Source organism: Elaeis guineensis, chromosome 8, assembly GCF_000442705.2.
Source record: "Elaeis guineensis isolate ETL-2024a chromosome 8, EG11, whole genome shotgun sequence".
NCBI lineage: Eukaryota > Viridiplantae > Streptophyta > Magnoliopsida > Arecales > Arecaceae > Elaeis > Elaeis guineensis.
In genome coordinates this window covers 133,863,540-133,886,137 of record NC_026000.2, presented here as the reverse complement: position 1 = coordinate 133,886,137, position 22,598 = coordinate 133,863,540, and the positions used below count along the sequence as shown (strand labels likewise).

At 34.5% G+C, this 22,598-nt stretch overlaps 1 protein-coding gene and 2 long non-coding RNA genes across 4 annotated transcripts; all 3 read right to left on the bottom strand.

The window, feature by feature from the left end:
- Positions 1 to 699: 699 nt before the first annotated feature.
- On the bottom strand, positions 700 to 7,912 carry LOC105049544 (calmodulin-binding protein 60 E). Of its 2 annotated transcripts, none has more exons than XM_010929220.4 (7): positions 6,298 to 7,912; positions 6,112 to 6,187; positions 4,860 to 4,918; positions 2,691 to 3,187; positions 2,424 to 2,584; positions 2,091 to 2,294; positions 700 to 1,799 (listed from the first exon to the last, which is right to left on the bottom strand). In XM_010929220.4, the coding sequence occupies exons 1-7, from the start codon at positions 6,408 to 6,410 to the stop codon at positions 1,161 to 1,163; spliced, it is 1,749 nt and encodes a 582-aa protein (XP_010927522.2). In that variant the 5' UTR covers positions 6,411 to 7,912; the 3' UTR covers positions 700 to 1,160. The 2 variants fall into 2 exon arrangements, with proteins under 2 accessions (XP_010927522.2, XP_010927523.2); XM_010929221.4 differs by having other exon boundaries at positions 2,691 to 3,184; positions 6,298 to 7,236.
- A 4,488-nt stretch (positions 7,913 to 12,400) lies between these two features.
- On the bottom strand, positions 12,401 to 17,896 carry LOC114913665 (uncharacterized). The gene is made up of 2 exons (XR_003799576.2): positions 16,314 to 17,896; positions 12,401 to 16,224 (listed from the first exon to the last, which is right to left on the bottom strand). It is a non-coding gene; the product is annotated as an uncharacterized lncRNA (long non-coding RNA).
- A 960-nt stretch (positions 17,897 to 18,856) lies between these two features.
- Positions 18,857 to 20,490, bottom strand: LOC105037850 (uncharacterized). The gene is made up of 2 exons (XR_830621.4): positions 20,005 to 20,490; positions 18,857 to 19,922 (listed from the first exon to the last, which is right to left on the bottom strand). It is a non-coding gene; the product is annotated as an uncharacterized lncRNA (long non-coding RNA).
- Positions 20,491 to 22,598: the final 2,108 nt, after the last annotated feature.

Here is a 22,598-nt window from a genome sequence, read left to right as displayed (position 1 = left end):
TTAAAATTCTACCTCAGAAAAAAGTATGAAGAAAATTCAAAGAATCATGTTATTTGATTTCTTTAGTAAGTTTAAGAAACATGATCCGAGAGAAGATATATGAGACATTGAGACCAAATAAGGCTTTAAAAAGAAAGTTGAATGCAAGATTTATTATTTTGCATGCAACAAATGCAAATACTAGTTGGATGCTAAATTTTCTACCTGTATCTACAAGGATTTGGACATCGAAGTGGATTCGGATGAATAATATCCATTTCATTTTTATTCCCATATAATACTTGCAGCAACGGAACTAATTTATTTGCACCTAGACTTCATTTTAATAAATCAGGATGCTAGATCTCAAGTTTTAAGCGAGTCTGGTAAATACTCAAGCAGCTCGACTTCCTGACACTCAATTCATACACCTGTAAACAAGATTTATGGGCATATCCAGAAATCATCACTTGAGTTTTTTGGATTGCTTCCCAGACAAACGATGGCTGAGAGTAATGAGATCAATGACAGCCAATTACGTGTAGAATGTCTAACACTAAGAATTCAACAAGCTTAATACACCTGAAAGCATTTGCTTCGCCCTTCCAGACAATCATACCGCATTCAGCTGGTGACTCACCAGATTCCACTTCTGCTGATTGTATCATCAATGCAATGAGATCACAGAACTGAAACAAAATTTTAAAGGATACCAAGTAATGAACTGAAATGATTAACACTCTTATTACAAAGCTGAGGTAGCTTCCACAGTCAAATTTACAAAGGAACAGAGCACATACATGCAATCACGAAACAGCACAATATCCACAACAAAACACCTAAAAGTTTTCTGGCTTCAACCTCAAAACTTCAACAATCAGCAAATTAATATACCATAGTGAGAACAGGAGTCTTCACCAAATCAAAGTGATACTATTAGGAAGAGAACATGGGTCATGAGAATAGGCTCAGACTGACTGAAGGCTGCCTGGTATCATCTCTAGGCAACTAGTTAGGCTCATATATAGGCAACAGGCTAGTTGTGAGCTATATTCTCTGATTTCTGACAATCATCCAGTCTTTAAGAGAGACTGTCAATGTTATCATTTCTCCTACAGGAGACTTGAATACAGAAGACTCAGATAGAAGAGGAGAGGATGGTCAATACTTATCATCTTTATTCAATCCAACTCCACCAGCTGAGCTCTCCTCTCTGCAGCTTTCTTTCTAACGAAGATGCCCCATCTGAAAGCTGCTTTCAGCTTAAGCCAACTTATCGCAGCCTTTGCATTATTTCGGTTATGCTCCTGCCCAAACATGCACTCACTCTGAGGCTCAAAGTGAGCACTAGGATAAGAATAATGAGCCTCACTGGAACTACCAAAAACTCCGACTCCATTTGTATTAAAGGAGCTCAGCAAGCACTGCATGTCACCATGTTCTAAGATCTCCAAACTCCTGATGCGAATCTCTTCCATGTAATCATTGAAATTCTGCTCTTCTTGCACATGTGGCCATTCTCCTGAAGTACAAGCACCGCCATATGATGTTTGTGGGGTTGCAAGAGCTAGCAGGGCTGAGTGATTACTGTGAGTTCCTTCATTCTGGAGACAAGTTCCAGAGCTTGATGAATGGTAGCCTTCAGGGTGTGCTGTTGGCATGAGACAATGGCTCATGCCAAGGGGGGAGTTGTAGTCTGTGGTGGGTGGATGTTGTGCCTTTTGACTACTCTTTACAGAATTCAGCAGGTCTTGGCCATCATACTCTATGGCATGGTTCCAGTCATCATATGCTCTCTTGACTAACAGATCAACTGAGACCTGTTTTAGATTGTACTTTATCTCACATAAAATTTTAAATCATTCAATAGACAAGGAACCATAAACATATCTTCCATATTGCTTCAAGTAAACTAAGTTCAATATTCCCAAAATGCATGCTAATCGATGAAAATAATTTTTTTTCACAGTTTAAAAATGGCATAAAGTGAAAAAATCAATAAAACATAACTCGCGAAAGAAGGAAAAAATTTAACAAGAGAAAAACATAATGACCAATCCCTTTGATGTAGGTTTTATTGACAGTCTCATTGATAAGAAGCAGCACCATACCTTTTGATCATGAGAAAGTGATTCAACAGAGAGAAACTGGCCATTTGCAATAAGTCCCCTAAGCTCATAAATGTGGTTAAAAACAGCTCCACTGCTTCTTGTTTCATCAGAGTAGTATACATAAAGCTTCCCACCTAGCACACAAGTCTTGGCATGCTCCACTGTGTTCTCCCACATCTTATTGGACACGGCACTTCCAAGTACCTATATAGTGAAAGCCCCAAAACAATTTGTAATACAAATTCAATGGAATTAAAAGAAGCAAATCGGTATTAAAAGGAAAAGAGGAGAGAACATGAAAGGAATATTGGAAAGTGAAAAGTGGGTCCTCACATTTCTTAATCTCTGTGGATCTCTGACAAGAAATCGGAGGAAATCTTCAACAGTTAATATATTGGCATTTACCAACTTCTTGTGCAGTGCTCCATCCTTTGCTATTCTTTCCAATCTCCATACCTCATCATGTAAGGCAGGTGGGTAGTGTTTCTTGTATACTATAATGATGACAGCAAAAATAAAGTCATGTTGCATTGAAAAAGATTCAAAAAGAATATAAAAGGGGATGATATAAAATTTAGAAAGCAGAATACAAAAGCTTACATTCTCCTCTGTGATCTTTTACGGCAAATGCCTCAGTCTTAGCCTCACGAATGCGAATGCCATCACAATAACCATCAGCCAGTTTCAAACCAATTCTAAATTTTCTGCTCCTTATCCAGCTAGAGTTGTCTGTGAAGGTCAGTTCTCCCAGGGTGCCAACTCCTCCTTTGAGAGTTACCTGCAAGTCCCCAGTGAGAAGTGGCCTCTTTCCTTCACGCTCCTTCACTTCATAGCTTTCAAAGTGCTCTTGGGACCAATCATCATCAGCTTCATCATTGAAGTCACCTTCCAGCACCATTACATTTAGTTTAGCCATCGATTCAGGCCCTGATGGGACAACCATGCCAGTGTTTGCATCCAGCAGCACAACATGGATCGCTGCACCCTGTTCCCCCTCTACCTTTCCTCCAGTGAATAGGTGAGGGGGCATCCTTGATCTGAAATGAAGTTGCAGCTTCCTCCCCCCTGGTCCGTCTATTCTCAGGGGGGAGGACCTGCTGTATTTGACAGTAGTTTAAATTGTCATATGTTCCTAATAGCTAGAGCTAGATTCGAATCATCTTCTCTCCAAAAGAAAATGCTGTAAACACTAGAACAAAAAGTTTCCCATGAAGTAAACAAAATCACGCTTTTCTCCATAGGCCCATCTCCTTAAAAAGCATTCTTCTCTCAGATCATAGAAAATTCTTAATAAATCTTAGAGGAGTTTGTAAGCGAGGATAGAGTCCATACACTGGCATGAATAGTAATAATGTTGTGAGTTGTTGTTAGAGTTTTTGTACAATCAGAAGGTTGTAATGTGAAAAAGGAACCAATGATATTCATAAAATTGATGCTACAAATATCCTCTAAAAAAAAATCCCAGTGAATGAGACTCTTGCCATTGCTAGGTCCAGAGAGTGTTAGACGAATGCAGCCTTACCCCTGCAAGTGGAGAGGCTGTTTTCGCATGTCAAACCTATGACATCCAGATCAAAATAGAGCCACCTTACCGTTGTGCCAGGGCCTGCCCTCTTGTTACAAGTGACCTCTACAAGTATTAAAATAAGAAACCTGTCCTAATAATGTATTTCTTTTTAAATAACAATCTATGATCTTGATGAAGTGCCACAAGTAGGTGATTACCAGGTATCAGTAAAGGTTATAAACGTATCATACAGGGTAACTAAAGACATGTACAAGGAACTCATAACAAGATGAAACCTTGTTAGAGTGCTGTTTGGGTGTGCATACCAAGTGGTGGACCCAGATTCTCATCACCTTGTTCTTGTCACAGAAGGAGAAAATTAGAGAATTATGGTTGGAAGCAGTAGAATATGCCATTACTGCACTGTAGCAGACTTTATATATACAATGTTTGCGATCACCTATGGTTGGCAATACTCCAATCTACATGTCCAGAAATATAGTATACGAAGAATATTTACAGAATCTTTTTTAGGGGAAGGGAAAGAGACTCAACCGCTAGGTCCAAATTCTTGAGCAATGAGCATGCACCAACCAAGACTCTAACCAAGAACCTTTGATTGCTAGGAAGCAGGGTATAATCACTGAGGCAACTCTCAGTTCATATATTTACAGAACAATACTTCCATTGAAATTGGTATTTTGTAACAAATGGAACTGACTATTGATTTTTAGGAAGATGATTCATGGTTTCTGTTGTTTCAATTGACATTGTATTAGGTATTGAGATTACAAAAGTAATATCAGATCAGAACTAAGGAAAATTGAAAAGGGATGTAGGAATCTATTCTTAAGTTGAGCCAAAACCTATATATATATATATATATATATATATATATATATATATATATATATATATATATATATTGCAAAATTGTTATGAGTCCTGAGTCTAAACAAAAGGACGGCAGATATCAAAGTGTTGTCATTGCTAGAAATTTGGCTCTATAATGAGAAGTATAAAAATCTACATGAAGACTTCATGAATAAACAGCAGCAAGAGAAAAGGTGGAGATATTATGGATAACATATAATGGAAGGATCTAAACAGAATGACAAAGCCATGGCGTATGCTTTGTCATATGCAATTAGCTTGTCAATACTGCATTCTGATACAAAATTATACACATCATTGTGACTTGATACATGATAATTTTTTGTGATTGGTTGGTATTAGTTATAATAAATAATTAAATATCTCACCTTCCGGTCAAACTGGCACAGCTTGATTTTGTCAATGCACGCTCCACTTCTTCACTGACCTGTTTTTCCATGTGAAACGCGACAGGATAAGTAAACAGGAGAGTAAGCCCCACTTCCTATTTAGATCAACAGATATATAACCTTGATAATCTAATTGCTTTAGAGAGGAAATTATTATTTATGAAACAACAAATTAAAATATTCAATACCTTAACCGTTATTGTAATTTTATCTTCTAAATTGCAACATGGAATTTGGCATGATACTACAAACATATTCCTGCCATAATGTCTATATCCTTTTATCATTCTCTCCCAAAAAGTGAGCATCTTTTGAACAATTTAGCCTATATTTTCACCATACAAAGAGAGCTGCAAACTGGATTTCTTCTTTTGACCTAATCCTGCAGGTAGTTCTCCAATATACTCTTGTCCAAAGGCAATTAAAATTCCATACATAACTGAAACCAAAACTAAAAATTAAAGAACTAATGGAAGGGCTATATTGCTCTTTAGGCATCCAAACCATGCCTAAATTTCTCATCATGATTTCAACTTCCAAAACAATCACCCACGACGCCCAAAAAGGGTGTCCTAATACAAGAGGCTCTCTCTGTTGCAGGGTCTGGGGAGAGTTAGATGCACACAGCCTTACCCCAATGTACAGAGAGTATATTTTCATGCTTCAGACCCATGACACCCATTTCATAATGAAGCAACCTTACCTTTGTGCCAAGGCAAGCTCTCAATCACTAACTACATCTATACCAGCAAATTTCTAATATACCAAGCCTCCAACTTCAGAACTAAGAAGAGAAGTATGTCCAAATCTTGATCATTCTTTATGTCGATACATCATTAAAGTATTCCTGTGAACTCATTCATGTATCATTTTTTTAACATCAGTGTTATGTGTACTCTGCATTGCTTTATTTTACACACATGTAAGGTCTTATTTTAACCCACAATTGGCATCAACAGAAGCCATTCAGAATCTTTTTAGACAGCCAACAAATAAAGGAAATCCGGCACAGATGGATGCCTCCAGCATGTATTAGTCCTACAAATTTATCTCCACCAACACATATAGCCATGCCAATTCTCTGAAATTGGTTCAAGTGTTCTAACGAGAGGCTGTAGCAACAAAATTCTCAAGCAACCAAGCTAAGAAAACATGAAAGCAACATACAAATTCCAATACATCCATCTTAAATAACAAAGAACCAAAACATGAAGGATGTTCAATGACTCACGATCCGGCGAAAAAGAGGCTCTAGAGTGGAGCAGAGCCTCTGCAAGCCATCCATCTTCAGCGCTTCTACTATAACACTGCACCCACGAAACCGCTAACACTCATCACGGAAATAGTTCAAAACAACACAAAACAAATTATTAATTCTCTATCCAGTATTACGAAATTCAGGAAAACAGAAACTAACCCAGTAAGAGCTGGCACTTTAGGCCTCTTGCTGGCCACCGAGGAGGAGGTCTCCGGCGCCGCCGCCTCGCTTTCCCATTCTGTGGGTGGCAGCCTCTTCTTCCCCCCTCTCATGGTATGAGAATATTACTGATTCTTATTCTTAAACCAAGATAGTAGTTACTGCTCTGGTCGGTCACAGTAGCTGGCGGTAGTAACCTTTTCTACTAATTGGGGGCAACAAAGCGGAAGCTTCTGGGAAGGAGAATTGTGAGGCAGGGACGGGGAAAGATCTCGGATCTGGACTCTTCTGATGGGAGTTGCGCAGAGAAGAAAAGAAGAGAGGGGGTTGGAGTTGACCAGCCCATGTATGAAACGAAAGGAGTTTTGTAGACTCTTTGCTTTTATACAAGAGAGGGATGAAAGAGGACCGTTGGATTTGAATGGGAGGGTCGCGATGGCTGGGACCCAACGTGGGTGGATACCGCGTTGGCGTTCCCTGTTCGCGTCACTTCGTCCGTCTGGCTTGATGCGGACGCGGAGGGGGTGACGGAAGCGGATTCCCCCGCAACGCTATCCTTTGACTTAGCCCCGTCCACAACGGACTTCTACTCACACACGTGCGATCAAATGCTTCCACTGTATCTACTCCCTAGGATGTTCGTGGAATCAACATGGTCCCTTCCCCGGTGATGGGGAAATCATTGCATGGACCAGGTCCAAGTGAACCGGGGCAAATCGCGGAGAATATGCACGGTGAATAGTGGCGTGGCGTCTTGTCTACCGTGGGATTTGGCATGGTCTATCGGACCTGGTCGAAGTAAAACTTAGACCTGGTGATATGGCCCGAGAGGCTGCAATCGACATTGCCGTCCATGGAAACACCAACATTTCACTTTTCAGAGCTGGATTTTGTAGGACCTTCAAGGCTGAAACATACTTTCCTTTTGTCATTGGTTTTCCATTTCCTTCATATATGGTCTCTCCTACATATTCTATACATACATTAAACATACATACATACATACATGCATGCATACTAATTATATTGCGGTTTGCTTAAATGGGGTTCACAGTTGAGTCTTGAGTGATGTCATTCCTCAAGATTTCAAGCGGACAAAGAGATCAAAAAATGCTGAATGAAAATCATAAATCATGCGTCCAGGTCTCACATCAGCCCAGATACGCAAAGGTCGAGAACGGCCTTAGCCTCAAAAAATGTCAATCCAATATTATACATAGATAAACACACAAAGACATGTGTAACTTAATATATTTATATTGTTTTACTTCTTAAGTTATTGATTCAATTTCGCTTTGAATTTGATTTTATATTGGTTGTTAGATTACCGTAGTACCGATTCACTCGGAGAGAGAATGAAGCAATGCAGTCAAGCCCCTCATCGAAAACCTCTAAAAAGAAATAATAGTAAAAGATTTAGAGAATTATGAAAGTACCATTCTACACCCTTTTTTTTCCAATTTATTAAATAACCACACTGATTACAGTAACTCGTATTTGTGGTAGCGCGGTTCAAATCCTGTGATATAAGTCATACTCCCCTTCTAGCAACAAGGGATTAGAACTAATCTTTAGTGGGGGAAAAAAAAATCATATGGGACGGGCACCATTGAAGATCACATGGGACGAGACTATTTTTTATGCCATATTCCCTTCTCCTCTCATCTTAAAGAAAAAATTAAAACAAATCAAATATAAATAAAAAAAATTTTAGTAACATAATCCATTAATTCCATAACTATAAAAAAATTAAAAAAAAAAATTTATACATGCCAAAAAAAGATGCACCAAGAGAGATCCTTCTTCCTCATCAAATCTCTCCACCCTTTTTCTTCCTCATCAAGCCATCTATACCATCCATGAGATTTTTCTCCTCAGCCACTTTCTTCTCTTCAAAATCTCTATTCATTTTTCCAAATCTTTACTTCCAAAACTTCAAAAAATCTAAAGAATGATATATATATATATATATATATATATAGAGAGAGAGAGAGAGAGAGAGATTGATTCTAATGTTAAACAAAACTAAAAAATTCTTTTCATCATTGCATTGAACTTTCTCCTTTTCTTATAAATTATGCTAAGTTGGCAAACTCTTGGATGATGTTTTAAGTTGTAGCATAATTCCCATTCAAGATATATTTATATTTTGCAATATCACGTGATTCTAAATCAGCAATAATTGATACCTTACAAGCTAAACTTTGATCTTAATACAAGTACTTGATTAGAAGTCTTCACCCTTATTTTTCATAATTTTCAAAAGTTATAACAGATCTAGTAAAACTACCTATTGGAGCTCAACAAATTTTTATTGTTTTATAGATAATTGATTGAAAAAAAGACTGCAACTTGGATTGTACCTGACTTTTTTTTTTTGGTTCATTAAGGACTTCTTAATGTAAGCATCTCTCCATTTTTAGCATGCCAGAGATCATTGTAACATGAATGTAGCTTTCAATCATTTAAAATTTAGAGAGTTGATATATAACTTATCACATTTTTTTTGTATATATTTTCTCTATCCTCCCTTTTTGAAACATGTTTTATAAATTGACTGTATACGAATTGGTCGTAACATTTGCAACAAAGCAATTTAAATATTTTAAATAATTTTTTATCATCAATTTAATATTATCAAATATGCATAACTTTCCAATTAATTATATTTACTTAAAGAAGTATATTATATAGCTATTAATATATATCAAGCTTTGCAGCATATATCACGTCTATACATATATCACGTCTATATAATGATGACCATCATATTTTAAAAATTATATATCAATTTATTTAAATCTATATAACAAAATGTTGGATAACTGTATTGCTAAATGTATATCAACTAATTATATTCTTTGTATAAATAAATATTATATTTATAAAAATTATATAACAATTTATCTATAAGCATGTATTTAACTATTGTCCAATACATATTAAAAAACTTAATATTTATCAAACAATCAATGTATATCACTTGATTATATATTATATACCAATAAATATCATATTCCAAAAACTGTAAATCAATTTATCTAAAGCTATATGCTTGATCATTGAAAGGTTTGCATCAAACAAGCTTACACATATCCAAAAAACTAATATGTATTATCTGACCTTATAATATATATTGATGAACACCAAATTTTAAAAATTATATATTAATTTATTTACAAATATATATTGAAACATCCGATGACCATATTACTAAATATATATTAACTAACCATATATTGTATAATAATAAATTCTATATTTAAAAAATCATATATTGATTTATCTATAACTATACATTCGATTATTATTAACTGTATCAAAAAAACTTATAATATACACCAACAAACCATCTCATACATATCACTTAGTTATACACTATGTCCTGATAAGCATCATACTTTGAAAAACCTTGAAAAATATATATTCATTTATCTCAAAATATGTATTAAAATATAAAATAAATATTTTACTAGACATACATCAATCGAACATATTATCTACTGATGTTCTATAATATATATATATATATATATATATATATATATATGTGCGCGCGCGCACGCGCGCGCACACACGCACATAAAATCACTAAATATATATTAAAAAAAATTACCACATATCCATAAACCTTCTAGTGTGTATCATTTCATTATATCCTACATACTAATGAACCCCATGTTTCAAACACTATATTAATTTATCTAAATATATATATTAAAATATTAAATAAATATTTTATCAAATATATATCAACTAATTATATATTATATATTGATAAATATTACATTCGTAAAACTATATACTAATTTATCTATAGATATGTATTATATAATTTTTAAATATTTCAAAAAAGCTCAATATATATATATCAATAAATCTAGTACGCATCATTCAACCATGAACCATGCACATATGAGCATCCCATTGTAGAAGCTGGATATCAATTTATCAATTTATCTATCTATATATATATATAAATATATATCATTTTTTTTTTAGATTACATTTAGATACAAAGATCTTCGAATAAAATAAAAGATTTGAAAAAAAAAATACAAATTTAGATACAAAGATCTTCAAATTTAAAAAAAAATGATTTGAAAAACAAAGTACAAATGTAAGAGATGATTTACTAAAGAAAATGATAGAAGAATAGATTTCATGAAGAATAAAAAAGATTTAGACATTCTTTTCTCCTTGAAGATACCCCTCTTGAATGAAAGATAAAACTTCATGCCACCCTGAATGATCCTTTATAGCATCCACTTGATGTGATTTTTTTTCTAAAATAGTTATAAGAAAAATAACAACCTGAAATTATCTTTCAAACATACAACTAAAAAAAAAAAAAAATCCAATCCAAAACAACTGGAGTTTTAGATTTTATCCAACGAAGATGAACTAATGAGATTATATAACTAATAGTGTTTTTTAAATAAGACCAGGAGTTCTACCCTCAAATACAAACGGGACCTGAGATTTGCCGGGCATATTCCAATCCTCCAAAGGAAATTCATGTTTCCAGTGCCTTAAACCTCCCACATCACATGCAATATTTTCAAGGTAATCAACAACCTCACTACCTCCTCTTTTCGAACACAGAGCGTGTCACCCAGAAGTGGCTCACATTGAAAGATCTAAAGCTAAATATTAAAATATATATTTTTTATTAAATTTTATATAAATTTTTTACTAAAATTTTATTTTTCTAACTTTTTAAAATGTAAAATTTTTAATTAAATTTTTATAATAAAATTCTTCTAATATTTTTTTTAATTGATAATATAATTAATCTATTTAATCTTTTTTAAAATATTATTGATCTTAAATAATATTTTATTAATTTTAATTTTAAAATTTTTTTATCAAAATAATATTTATTAAAATTATTAATATTATTTTAAAAATAATATATGCATTTAAAAAAAATCAAACCATTTTATATGATTGAATATATCCGTTGAACTGTTATTTTTTACTTGTATAATTTTTTTTTTAATTTTTAATTTTAAAAATAAATTTAAATCATCAATATTAAAATAATTATTATATTTTAAAAAATATTCTAGATTAAAACAATATTCTTTCAAACTACCATTGTCTAATGATTCCAATTTTTTATCACTAAATACAAAACTAAATATATTTTCAATATATCTGAAACTATTCTATTTTTTTTTGAAATAAAAAAATTACTTGATTTATTATATATAAAAAATAATTAATTTTAAATATTTTTTAAAAAAATTTTATTATTTCATTGTAAATATTTTCATCAAATTATTTCTTTCTATACATGATAGATTTATCATAAAATTTAGACTCTATTTTTATTTCAAATATAATTTCTTAAAAAAAATTCATAGCAGACACAAATCTATATTCTCGATATTTTTTAAAAATAAAAAAAAAATCTTTTAATTATTCTATAGTACCATCAATATACATATTTTTTGATTATAAATTTTTATTAAATTAATAATAAATAATATATTATATTAAATAATCATATCCAATAAAAACTTAAAATTTTCAAATTCACATGTTACTGAGCAATTAACTTCACTTTTAATTTTAAAATTTTCACTAATTTTTACTAATTTTAATAAAATATTTTTTATTTGTGAAGTTTGAAACTTATTGCTTTAACATTTTCAATACGATTTTTTCAATATATTTATAACAATAATTTAAAAATTAGATCAAATATATTATTGTGTAAAATTTTTTATCATTTAATAAAAAATTAATAAAAATATATATTATACCACTCTAAAAAATAATATAACTTTAATATAAAAATTAACCTTCATATATTTCTGTTTATCCTTCATACTATATCCAATATAAAGCTTTTTTTGTACACGACTATACGAGTTTATTTAAAAATATATACTATGTACAAAACATCTAAACATAGCCTAATACAAACATTTGTATTAGTAAACGAAGAGGACTAAGTTTAAAAAGTAAAAAAAAAAAACAAAAGAAACAACTATGAATAATACAATAAATTCAAAAGGTATAAAAATCGTTAAAAAAAGAACATTAATCTGAATAACCCAACCAAACTTTGAACCTGAACAAAAGATGTGTAGTATGCTGAAGCATGGATAATTGACCTCCATCTATAATAGTAAAAATTTAACATGATTGTTACAAAATATGCTGTTAAAAATGAAGAAAATCCATAATTCAAGTTGAACCTTCTTTTTACAAAAAAAATAACAATACAACATTATTTCTTTGATCACGCTATTGCCTGTCCCAATTGCCACATATATCACGACTCAGAAAAAGAAAAAAAATAAAAGAAACAAACCGATCCATGAAGACTCTGACATTCCACCTTCCTTGTCGTCGCTCAGACGTTGGATGCCCGAAAACCCCTTGCCTTGGTGCCGTCGAAAGCCTGAAACTCTACCCCGCTGGAGATATCCCTCAAACGTCGAATGTCCACCGTCGAAGATCAGGAGACGCCTCTCAAGTCAAATCATTATCATCGGATGATGGGACGGATCCGCATCCTCTCTATCGATAGTGGTACCATCGATGTTTTTGATGGCCTTTTCATTGGTGTCGCCCTCACTTGCCTTAAGACCTCCTTCTGCAAGCTCTCTGATGACTCCACTGCCCGAATTGCCAACTTCTTCACCCACAGCCCCGACGGACAATCACTCTTCTCTGCCTCAAGGCGTCTTCACCCACTCCTGTCTCGTCGCTCCTGCTTGTCGTCTGTCTCGCCGTCTCCATCTTTGTCTCCAATGCCGTTCATCTTCTCGTGCCCGTAGGTGGATGACTGGATGTAGTGCAGATGGATGGCAGAGAGAGGAGGCCTGGGGCCTAAAATAAATTAAGACCTAAAGCCTTTGCTTTGGTGGCCTTACCCTTAAGCCGGCACTGGTGTCACCTTGGCCACAGTTTGAAACACCTCAAATCCACAATTAGGAGTAAAGATAGACAGTCATACCCAAACAATCATGTATCACATGACCTATCCCAGCACATTCATCACACTTTGATGCTCGATCAAAGTTGACCTAATACAACCCCGATCGTGGGAACACCTAAGAAAAACATTCAGGGTGGAGCTCACTTGAGACAGCTGCCCGCATGCGATAATTGGAAGGTACGACATCTGATGTACACCCTATATTCTGATGTAAGACAAACAGCATAGCTCTAAGAACTCAATTAGTTTAACAGTGAAAGCAAGTTCAGAGGACAAGATGCCAAGAATTCGATGGTCCGAATGTCTCAAATGGTAGCGATCAAGCATCACCGCAAATGTCCAGAGGAGTTAGTTCTATCAGTAGCATCCAATTTCCCAAAGCTGAGCACTACTAGGATGAAGCAATATTTTAACGATCCCTCTCATCAAAATTTTGGTCCTGCCAGGGTGCAACCGAACCCGATAGATCAAATCTTAAGTGACCCTGATTTTAATCCTATTTTTTATTTGAATCTGCATATTAAATTCAAATCAAATCTAATAAAAAATCAAACCTTGATTAAATTTTTTGACCCAAATCAAATTCATATACCTCCGATCATAACCTATGAAATGCAAGTTTGATTCGAATTTCGATCGGATCCATATCAACATAGAATTACCCTCATAACGGCAATGATTTTTTAACATCAATGTGAATCTCAATTTTTTTTTTCATAAAATTTTTAACCTCGCTTTAGATTTTTTGACATAAAAAAATTAAAAATAAAAAATTTGATTTTCTACACCTACTAACACCTAGCTTCGCTGAAACCTATCTTTTCAAAAAAAAAAAATAATAAAACTCACCCTCTAGACCATCTTCATATCAAAAACAATGACTCCTATATATTACAAAAAAAACTAGCAAACTATCTAGATTGGCAACAATTCAAAATGAACCCTTCCACTATTTTCTCGACACCACTCACGACTCCTCCAAATCCAATCCAATAAATAATCAAATCTGATCAAATTTTTTGATCCAATAAATTATTCAAACCAAAACCATATACATCCGATCACAATTCATGAAATGCCAATTTGATTCGAATCCGGATCAGATCCAAATCAACATAAAATTATCTTCATAATGGCAATGATTTTTTAACATCAATATGAGTCTTAATTATTTTTTTCATAAAACTTTTAGCCATACTTAGATTAAAATTTTGACATAAAAATAAATTTAAAAATAAAAAATTTGATTCCCTTTGCCTATTAGCACCTAGCTTCGTTGAAATCCATCCTTTCCAAAAAAAATAAAGTGTAAAACTACCCCTATAGCACCTATCTTTGGATCACAAACAATGAATCCTATATATTTTTTATGAATCCTATATATTACAAAATACAAATGAAACCTCAAAAATCAATTGAAAATAATGGTAACTCACGATAGCCCAAACAGAACGAATTGAAATAGATTGCATAAGTTTTCTTGAAGCTTGAAGTCTTGTCTTACTAAATTAAGTGGGCATGGTTAAATACAAATACCTAAAATTGCATTCAACAGCTAGCAATCTACCTCGATTGCCTACAATTCAAAATAGACCTAATTATTGCATTTGATATGTTTTTTGAATAGCAATCTAATTACCTCGAGAATTTATATTACTTACCATGAAACAATCTAAAAAACCTTAGAAAAAAATAGCTATATAAATTACTACTTTAACAATATTGCAACAAAAATTTTGAACAAAATTATACCTTAAAAAAAATTACACAACCCTCTTCCTCGACACCACTTATAACTCCTCCATCCCCCCCCCTCCCTCTCCCCTTCCTCTTGCTCGTGACTCCTTCGCCCTCATCCCCCAACCCCACGATTCTACATGCATTCACTCCATCCCCCACCTATACCAACAATTCACCGCACCCCAGCCTGTTGCTTTTCAATGCCACCACCACATCCACACCACTTCCACCATTTCTCATTAAAAGAAAAAAAAATATCATAACAATTATAAAAAATAATTTTATGACATTACCTACATACCAAACAAAATAACCAACCATATTGATAATTTAATAATAAAAATCTATCTTTAAAACCACCCATATTATCTTCCAAAATTATCTAGTGACGCACCCACACAACCTTATAAATATAATTATCCCATGCAAACATGACTATCTTGAAGTGGCAACTATAGATGCACATAACACATAAACATTATGTGCGGTTAACAATTATATTGGCACTTTTATTTTTTAATTACTCAATTTTTACCTATAATTTTATAAAATTATCTTACTCTAATGGTTTCACATCAAATATGATATATTGAAACTACAATTGTAGTTTTTAAAATAATACTTGATATGCTAATATACATGGGCTACTAATAATATTATTGTTTCATCCATATTACCTATAATTCAAAAATAAAACATAATGGTGAAATCTCCTAAACAAACTTAGACCAAGTTAAAAAAAGCTATAATTCATATGAGTGTCCCAATCCCTTATTAGATTTCGATCAAATCATTTATTTTAAGACCAAAATTCAATAAATCCAAATCCAAACCCAACTCATAAAATCAAACAGATCCAATTTCAAAACCTAATCCAATCCCGTAGATCCTTTAAAATAGTTCAAATCAAATCCGCGCAAATTAGATCAGATCATAAATCAACCTAACCCATTTGCACAATGGGCAAGCACCTCCGCAGCATAAATGGTCAAGGACACAATTACCAACTTGAACAATCCTCAGATAGAATACAGCTAATTGCGTGGATAGTTTTAAGTAAATAAATCATAGATAAAAGGCAGAGCCACCCTGAACGGAAATTTTCAAGTTTTTGCTTACGAGGAGACCTGAAACTTTGTTGATTGGCTCATACTCCTCATCCAAGTATTTGTTGATAGTGCACCTGTTTTGAGTACTTGGGGATAATTATCTTCATGATTGTCTCTCGCTCTCTTAAAAGTGAAAAATATAACATAAAAACATAAGTATCATGACCGAAAAAACTGTAATTTACGTGGGTGCCTTGTAATTAACGTCTTACCTAGCGACTCGCTAGGAATATCATGACCGATAAAGCTGAAGTAAAGAGAACCACCCACTTTTTGCCTGTACAGGAATGCTTACGAATTCAATGTACCTCTTTCCCAAGAGAGTTAATTTCCCACGAGTTTTAAACTTGGTACGAGTCCAGTTCAATTCAATAACGGACACCATGGCAAGGCACGAAAGCGAAATAGTTACAGACTACTAATAGAATGATTAAAAAAAAAAAAACAGATACTAACAAAAAAACTATCGACAACCCAAAGATTGAAAAAACAAAAATACCACGTAGAACAACAATCGGCTCCCATCCAACCAAGATACCATCAAATCCACCCATTTAAGAACCGATAACATGAACCAAAAACCGACGAAATTTGCAATTTAAAAGCTTTCCAGATACCCAAAGTTCGATCTACTATGATAAATGGCCCAATATATAGATCAAGGGAAAACTAGGGCAGAAAAGTCCAAAAAATAACAAAAGAAATTTAGAAAAAAAAATCAAATATGATTACAAAAAATTATCATTGTAACAGTAAATGCCGGCTTAACGAATAACATATTAATACAAAAGGAACAGAGAAAAAGCAAAGCAAGTGTAAACCCTTATCATAACATCAAGCTCTAACCCTAAATGTAAAACCTTGTCATAGCATCAAGCCCTAACCCTAAAAAATAAAATCACCATAAAAGAAAGAAACAACGAGAAAATGAAAATATAAAGGAAAAATATGGGGCGAGGCTCAGATTTGTCTTAGTCGATCACAATATATGATTCCCTTCCTCTCCCGCCCTCTTCTAAACCCCTCCAAAAGGAATGGCTGCAGCAGTTGCCTTAGCAGCCATCCAAGCTGCCCCGCCATTGATCCATTAGGATGGAAAACAAGAAGAGAGGATCAAGGGTTTAGGGTTCCACAAGCCCAAGAACTCAAGACTTAAGGTTTCCAACCCTAAGAAGCCGAAGATATCAGGATTAGAAATTAGGGTTTACACATCAAGAATCTAAAATTCTCCATCACTTGCAACGATCGCTTAAAAAGGTTGAACCAAATCACAAGGATACAAACAACATCATCATCGCCTCTCAAACATTAAAAAAAAAAAGAGGGGGGGCGGGAAGAGAGAGATCAAACCGAGCCATGGATAATCCAATGATGGATTGGCATGAAGGAAGATGAATCATTCCTTCACACGAAGGATACAAGTACGATCCAATTCCAAATCCCTACAGTGTAGTGGGAAGGGAAGGGTTGTGCGCCCTGGTTACGAATCATCAGCTCGGGAGAAGAGAGACGCAAGGAGGCGGCAACCCTTCCCAAAAACCAAACCCCCGTCGCCCTATCCCAAAAGCCTCAAACTAATGAGCAAAAATGCTCCAGCCCAAATATTTACTGTAGAAGAGCCTTGGAGACGGATCCGGTTCCAGAAATCTTATGAGTAATTCTTTGTGCACCACGAGCGGCCTAGAAAATTTAAGGTGAAGCACACTGTGGCAACTGATTGGATCACTCAAAGCTTTTTTTTTTTTTTTTTTCAATCAATTTTTTTAACAAAAATATACTCTTCAATAAAATTAAAAAAAATAATATTATTATTTTATAATATAATATTTTATAATATAATATTATATATATATATATATATATATATATATATATATATATATATATATATATATATATATATATGATATTTTGAACAATATATTTGATAGCGTGTATATATTGATAAAAAATTATATATTATTTAAAATATTATATATATTAATATTAAAAAATATTAAAAAATAAAATAAATATTTTTTATATATTATTTAAAATATCATATATATTCTTAAAAAATTATATAAAATATTAAAAAATATATATTATGATATATATTCCCATGTATATATATTATTTAAAATATCATATATATTCATAAAAAATTATATAAAATATTAAATATTATATATATTATAATTTAAAAATTATTTTAAAAAATCATATAAGACATCGGGATGTCATATATATTATATTTTAAAGATCATTTAAAAAAATCCAACAAAAATACTATGTTCGGTACCTTAAAAATTAAGAAACAAAAATACCATGTAGAATCAACAATCAGCTCCTATCCACCCAAGATACCATCAAATCCACCCATTTAAGAACCCAGAACATGCACCAAATCAACGAAATTTCCAATTTAAAAGCTTTCTAGATACCCAAAGTTCGATCTATGATAAATGGCCCAATATATAGGTCAGGGGAAAACTAGGGCAGAAAAGTCCAAAACATAACAAAAGAAATTAAAACAAAAATCAAATATCATTACAAAAAAATTATCATTGTAACTGTTAATGCCGGCTTAACGAATAACATGTTAATACAAAAGGAACGGAGAAAAAGCAAAGTAAATGTAAACCCTTGTCATAACATGAAGCCCTAACCCTAAATGGAAAACCTTGTCATAACATTAAGCCCTAACCCTAAAAAATGAAATCACCATAAAAGAAAGAAACAAAGAGGAAATGAAAATATAAAGGAAAAAGAGGGGGCGAGGCTCAGATTCGCCTTTAATCGTCGATCACATTATATGATTCCCTTCCTCTCCACCCTCTTCTGAACCCCTTCAAAAGGAATGGCTGCAGCGGTTGCCTTGGCGGCCATCCAAACTGCCCCGACATCGATTCATTACGATGGAAAACAAGAAGAGAGGATCAAGGGTTTAGGGTTCCACAAACCCAAGAACTCAGGACTTAGGGTTTCCAACCCCAAAAGCCGGAAGATATCAGCATTAGGGATTACGCATCAAGAATCTAAGATTCTCCATCACTTGCGACGATCGCTTAAAAGCTTGAACCGAATCACAAGGAACTGGAGACAAACAACATCATCATCGCCTCTAAAACATAAGGGGGGAGGGAGAGAGAGAGAGAGAGAGAGATCAAACCGAGCCATGGATGATCTAACAATGGATTGGCTTGAAGGAAGATGAATCATTCTTTCGCACGAAGGATACAAGTACGATCCAATTCCGAATCCCCGCTGTGCAGCGGGAAGGGAAGGGTTGTGGGCACTGGTTACGAATCATCAGCTTGGGAGAAGAGACACGCAAGGAGGCGGCAACCCTTCCCAAAAACCAAACCCCCATCACCCTCTCCCAAAAGCCTCAAACTAATGAGCAAAAAATAAGCAGAAATGCTCCAGCCCGGGTATTTATAGGACAAGAAATTCTTTGTACACCGCCTGCGGTATAGAAAATCCGATATGGAGCGCACCGCCTCGTCCGATTGGACCACCGCCTAATCCCTAATTCGATCGATCACACTATATGGTTCCCTTCCTCTCCGCCCTCTTCTGAACCCCTTCTAAAGGAATGGCTGCAGCGGTTGCCTTGGTGGCCATCCGAGCTGCCACGCCATCGATCCATTAGGATGGAAAACAAGAAGAGAGGATCCAGGGTTTAGGGTTCCACAAGCCCAAGGATCTCAGGATTTAGGGTTTCGAACCCCAAGAACCTGAAGGTATCAGGATTAGGGATTAGGGTTTACGCACCAAGAATCTGAGATTCTCCATCACTTGCGACGATCGCTTAAAAGCTCGAACGGAATCACAAGGATCTGGAGATAAACATCATCATCATCGCCTCTAAAACATAAGAAGAGAGAAAGAGAGAAAGAGAGAGGAAAAGGGATCTCAAACCCAGCCGCGGATGATCCAATGGTGGATTGGCTTGAAGGAAGATGAATCATTCTTTCGCGCGAAGGATACAAGTACGATCCGATTCCGGATCCCTGCGGTGCAGCAGGAAGGGAAGGGTTGTGGGCATTGGTTAAGAATCATCGGCTTGGGAGAAGAGACACGCAAGGAAGCGGCAACCCTTCCCAAAAACCAAACCCCCATCACCCTCTCCCAAGAGCCTCATACTTAAACTAACGAGCAGAAATTAAGAACCAGTAATCCATTCCCCGGTACTTATAGTAGAGAGAGCCTCGCAGAAGGCCCTGGAAGTCGGCAACTTGGATCCGGTTCTATCAGCCCCGTTCGGATCGGATGAAGAAACCGAAACCCGAATCCGACCCGATCAAGCCTGCCTAATTTTGTTCTCTTTTTCTCTTTCCCTTTTTTTTTTCTCCCAGATGATTCACGACCTGAACATTATGATTTTTAAATAATGAATTTTGCTCCTTTTTTTTTTTTTTCTGGGGGCCAAATATTTTGAGTTTAGTAGTGCAATTTAAAGTCATTATCTTGTGAGGAAAGGAAGCATACATAAATGTTACTTATATGTTACTTATGATCGATACCTTTTCTCCAATCGCCTCAAAATCCTACGCCTTCAAATGCTTGGAATCAAACTGAACATCTTACACTGTTGGACATTACGATATCCAATCCGTGTATTTTTCCTCATGAAACATTACAATGTTGAAGATCTCTGATGCAACAGAGGACGTTTGGACTTTGGAGTTCATTAACCCTGCCTTTTCGAGATATAATAAACTATTTAGTCATTTAAAATAATAGCTTCAGATTATTGGCACCGAAATCTTGTTTTCTGATTTCCAGGGCGTCTCCATCACAATGGTAATGGCCATCAACAAAGCAAGTTCAAGCAGGTATTTGAAAGTTCACAGATACTTGTTGGCATTTGCAAATTTGGAGTCAGCAGGGCTCATTGCCATACACAAATAGGAGCCTGCAATCAGTATTACGTATCTTTGAAGAACATGATGTAAAGAGACTAACAGATCTTCACTAATAGCTAGAACGTCTCAACAACTGGCTGACTCGTGTCTCCCCACACCTTGTTCTCCTTCCTAGTCGGGAGGCAAGATAGCCCTAAGCCTATACTGGTAAGGAGCATGCATCCGGGCCATTCCGACCGACGGTCAAAATTTCTTCGAATATGTCTTTGAATTTATTCAAGATTTGAGGTTCTTCTCCTACCAGTATCGAATAGAACATGCTGAACAAAATCTTCATGTAAAACCTGCTCGATTTAGATCGAAAAAATCGTACGGATTTTGCATAATTCGCTTCTGATCTCGATAAAGCTACTCAGAATCAATTGGCAAGAGGTCAACGATTACGTGAGTTGCTTAAACAATCCCAATCAGACCCTTTCACGGTGGAAGATTTGAAGACTTTATCAAGGAAAAAAAAAAATCTGATTTGAATAAGACTGCTTCACTTATTCACAGCATCAGTTTAACAATTCTACAAGTCACAACTGCAGGCATGCCCTTTCAAAGATCATATGACCCTTTCAGACATCCTTAGACAGTGATCCACTTCAGTTTCTTGTTAGATTTGCTATCGACAAAACTTAAATTTAAAAAAAAAACAATTGTGAATATTCACTACTTGAACTATATAAATGCTACTGTAAAATATTTTTTTTAGGAAATGACCAGCCTTATAGACCCTATAAGCTAAATACATCTAATATTCCGACGTGTGCACAGACCATTTGCTGATAAGAGAGGTCTAAAGATAGAATAAGTTCAATCAATTATAATGACCACTAGTTAGGAAAAATATCCAATAACCAGTGATCTTGGAATGAATGGACAAGCCACCAGGAAAATCTTCCAGTCGGCAGAACTAGCTCACAAATCCATGGATATAACCCTGGCAAAATAATTTATATCCCCCGCACAAAATCATTGTACTATCTCACTCCAGAACTCTAGTGGCTAAAGGATTTCCTCATTTGGCTATGCCAGTCTATTCTGGTGACCCAAATCAAAGGTCAGCTTGTTCTAGAATGAACACGCAAGAATGCATTTCAGTACAAAAATCTGTAAATTCTTCAGCTATGTGAGCATGATATCTTCATTAGAATTTGGAAGAGAGCTAATGCACACTGCTGCTGCTACCAAAATAACAATTTGGACCATGCACATCATCTCCTGTCCATGAATCCAATAAAAAAATAAAACAATAAATACAGCCAAAGGATATGGGCCTCAAAGGGAATAGATCATAAAATGTAGAAGCTTAATGGTTGACAGTTTTAAGGGCACTCAAAGGCAGACATTACATACTCGAGCAAATGATGAAAATACTTTAAATTAAAGACAAATAGGCTATTTGAAATTGTACTAACTAAGCATGAATGCAACTACTGATAAATGGGACAATGAAAGCACATGATGGGCACATGGAAAACTGCATAGATAGGGGAGGAACAAGAGACTTTGGGGGCATCATATATCACAGTAAATGACAATCAGGAATATGGTCATACTAGGTAGCTGCTGAATTAATCAAGAATAAAGACCAATTTCTTT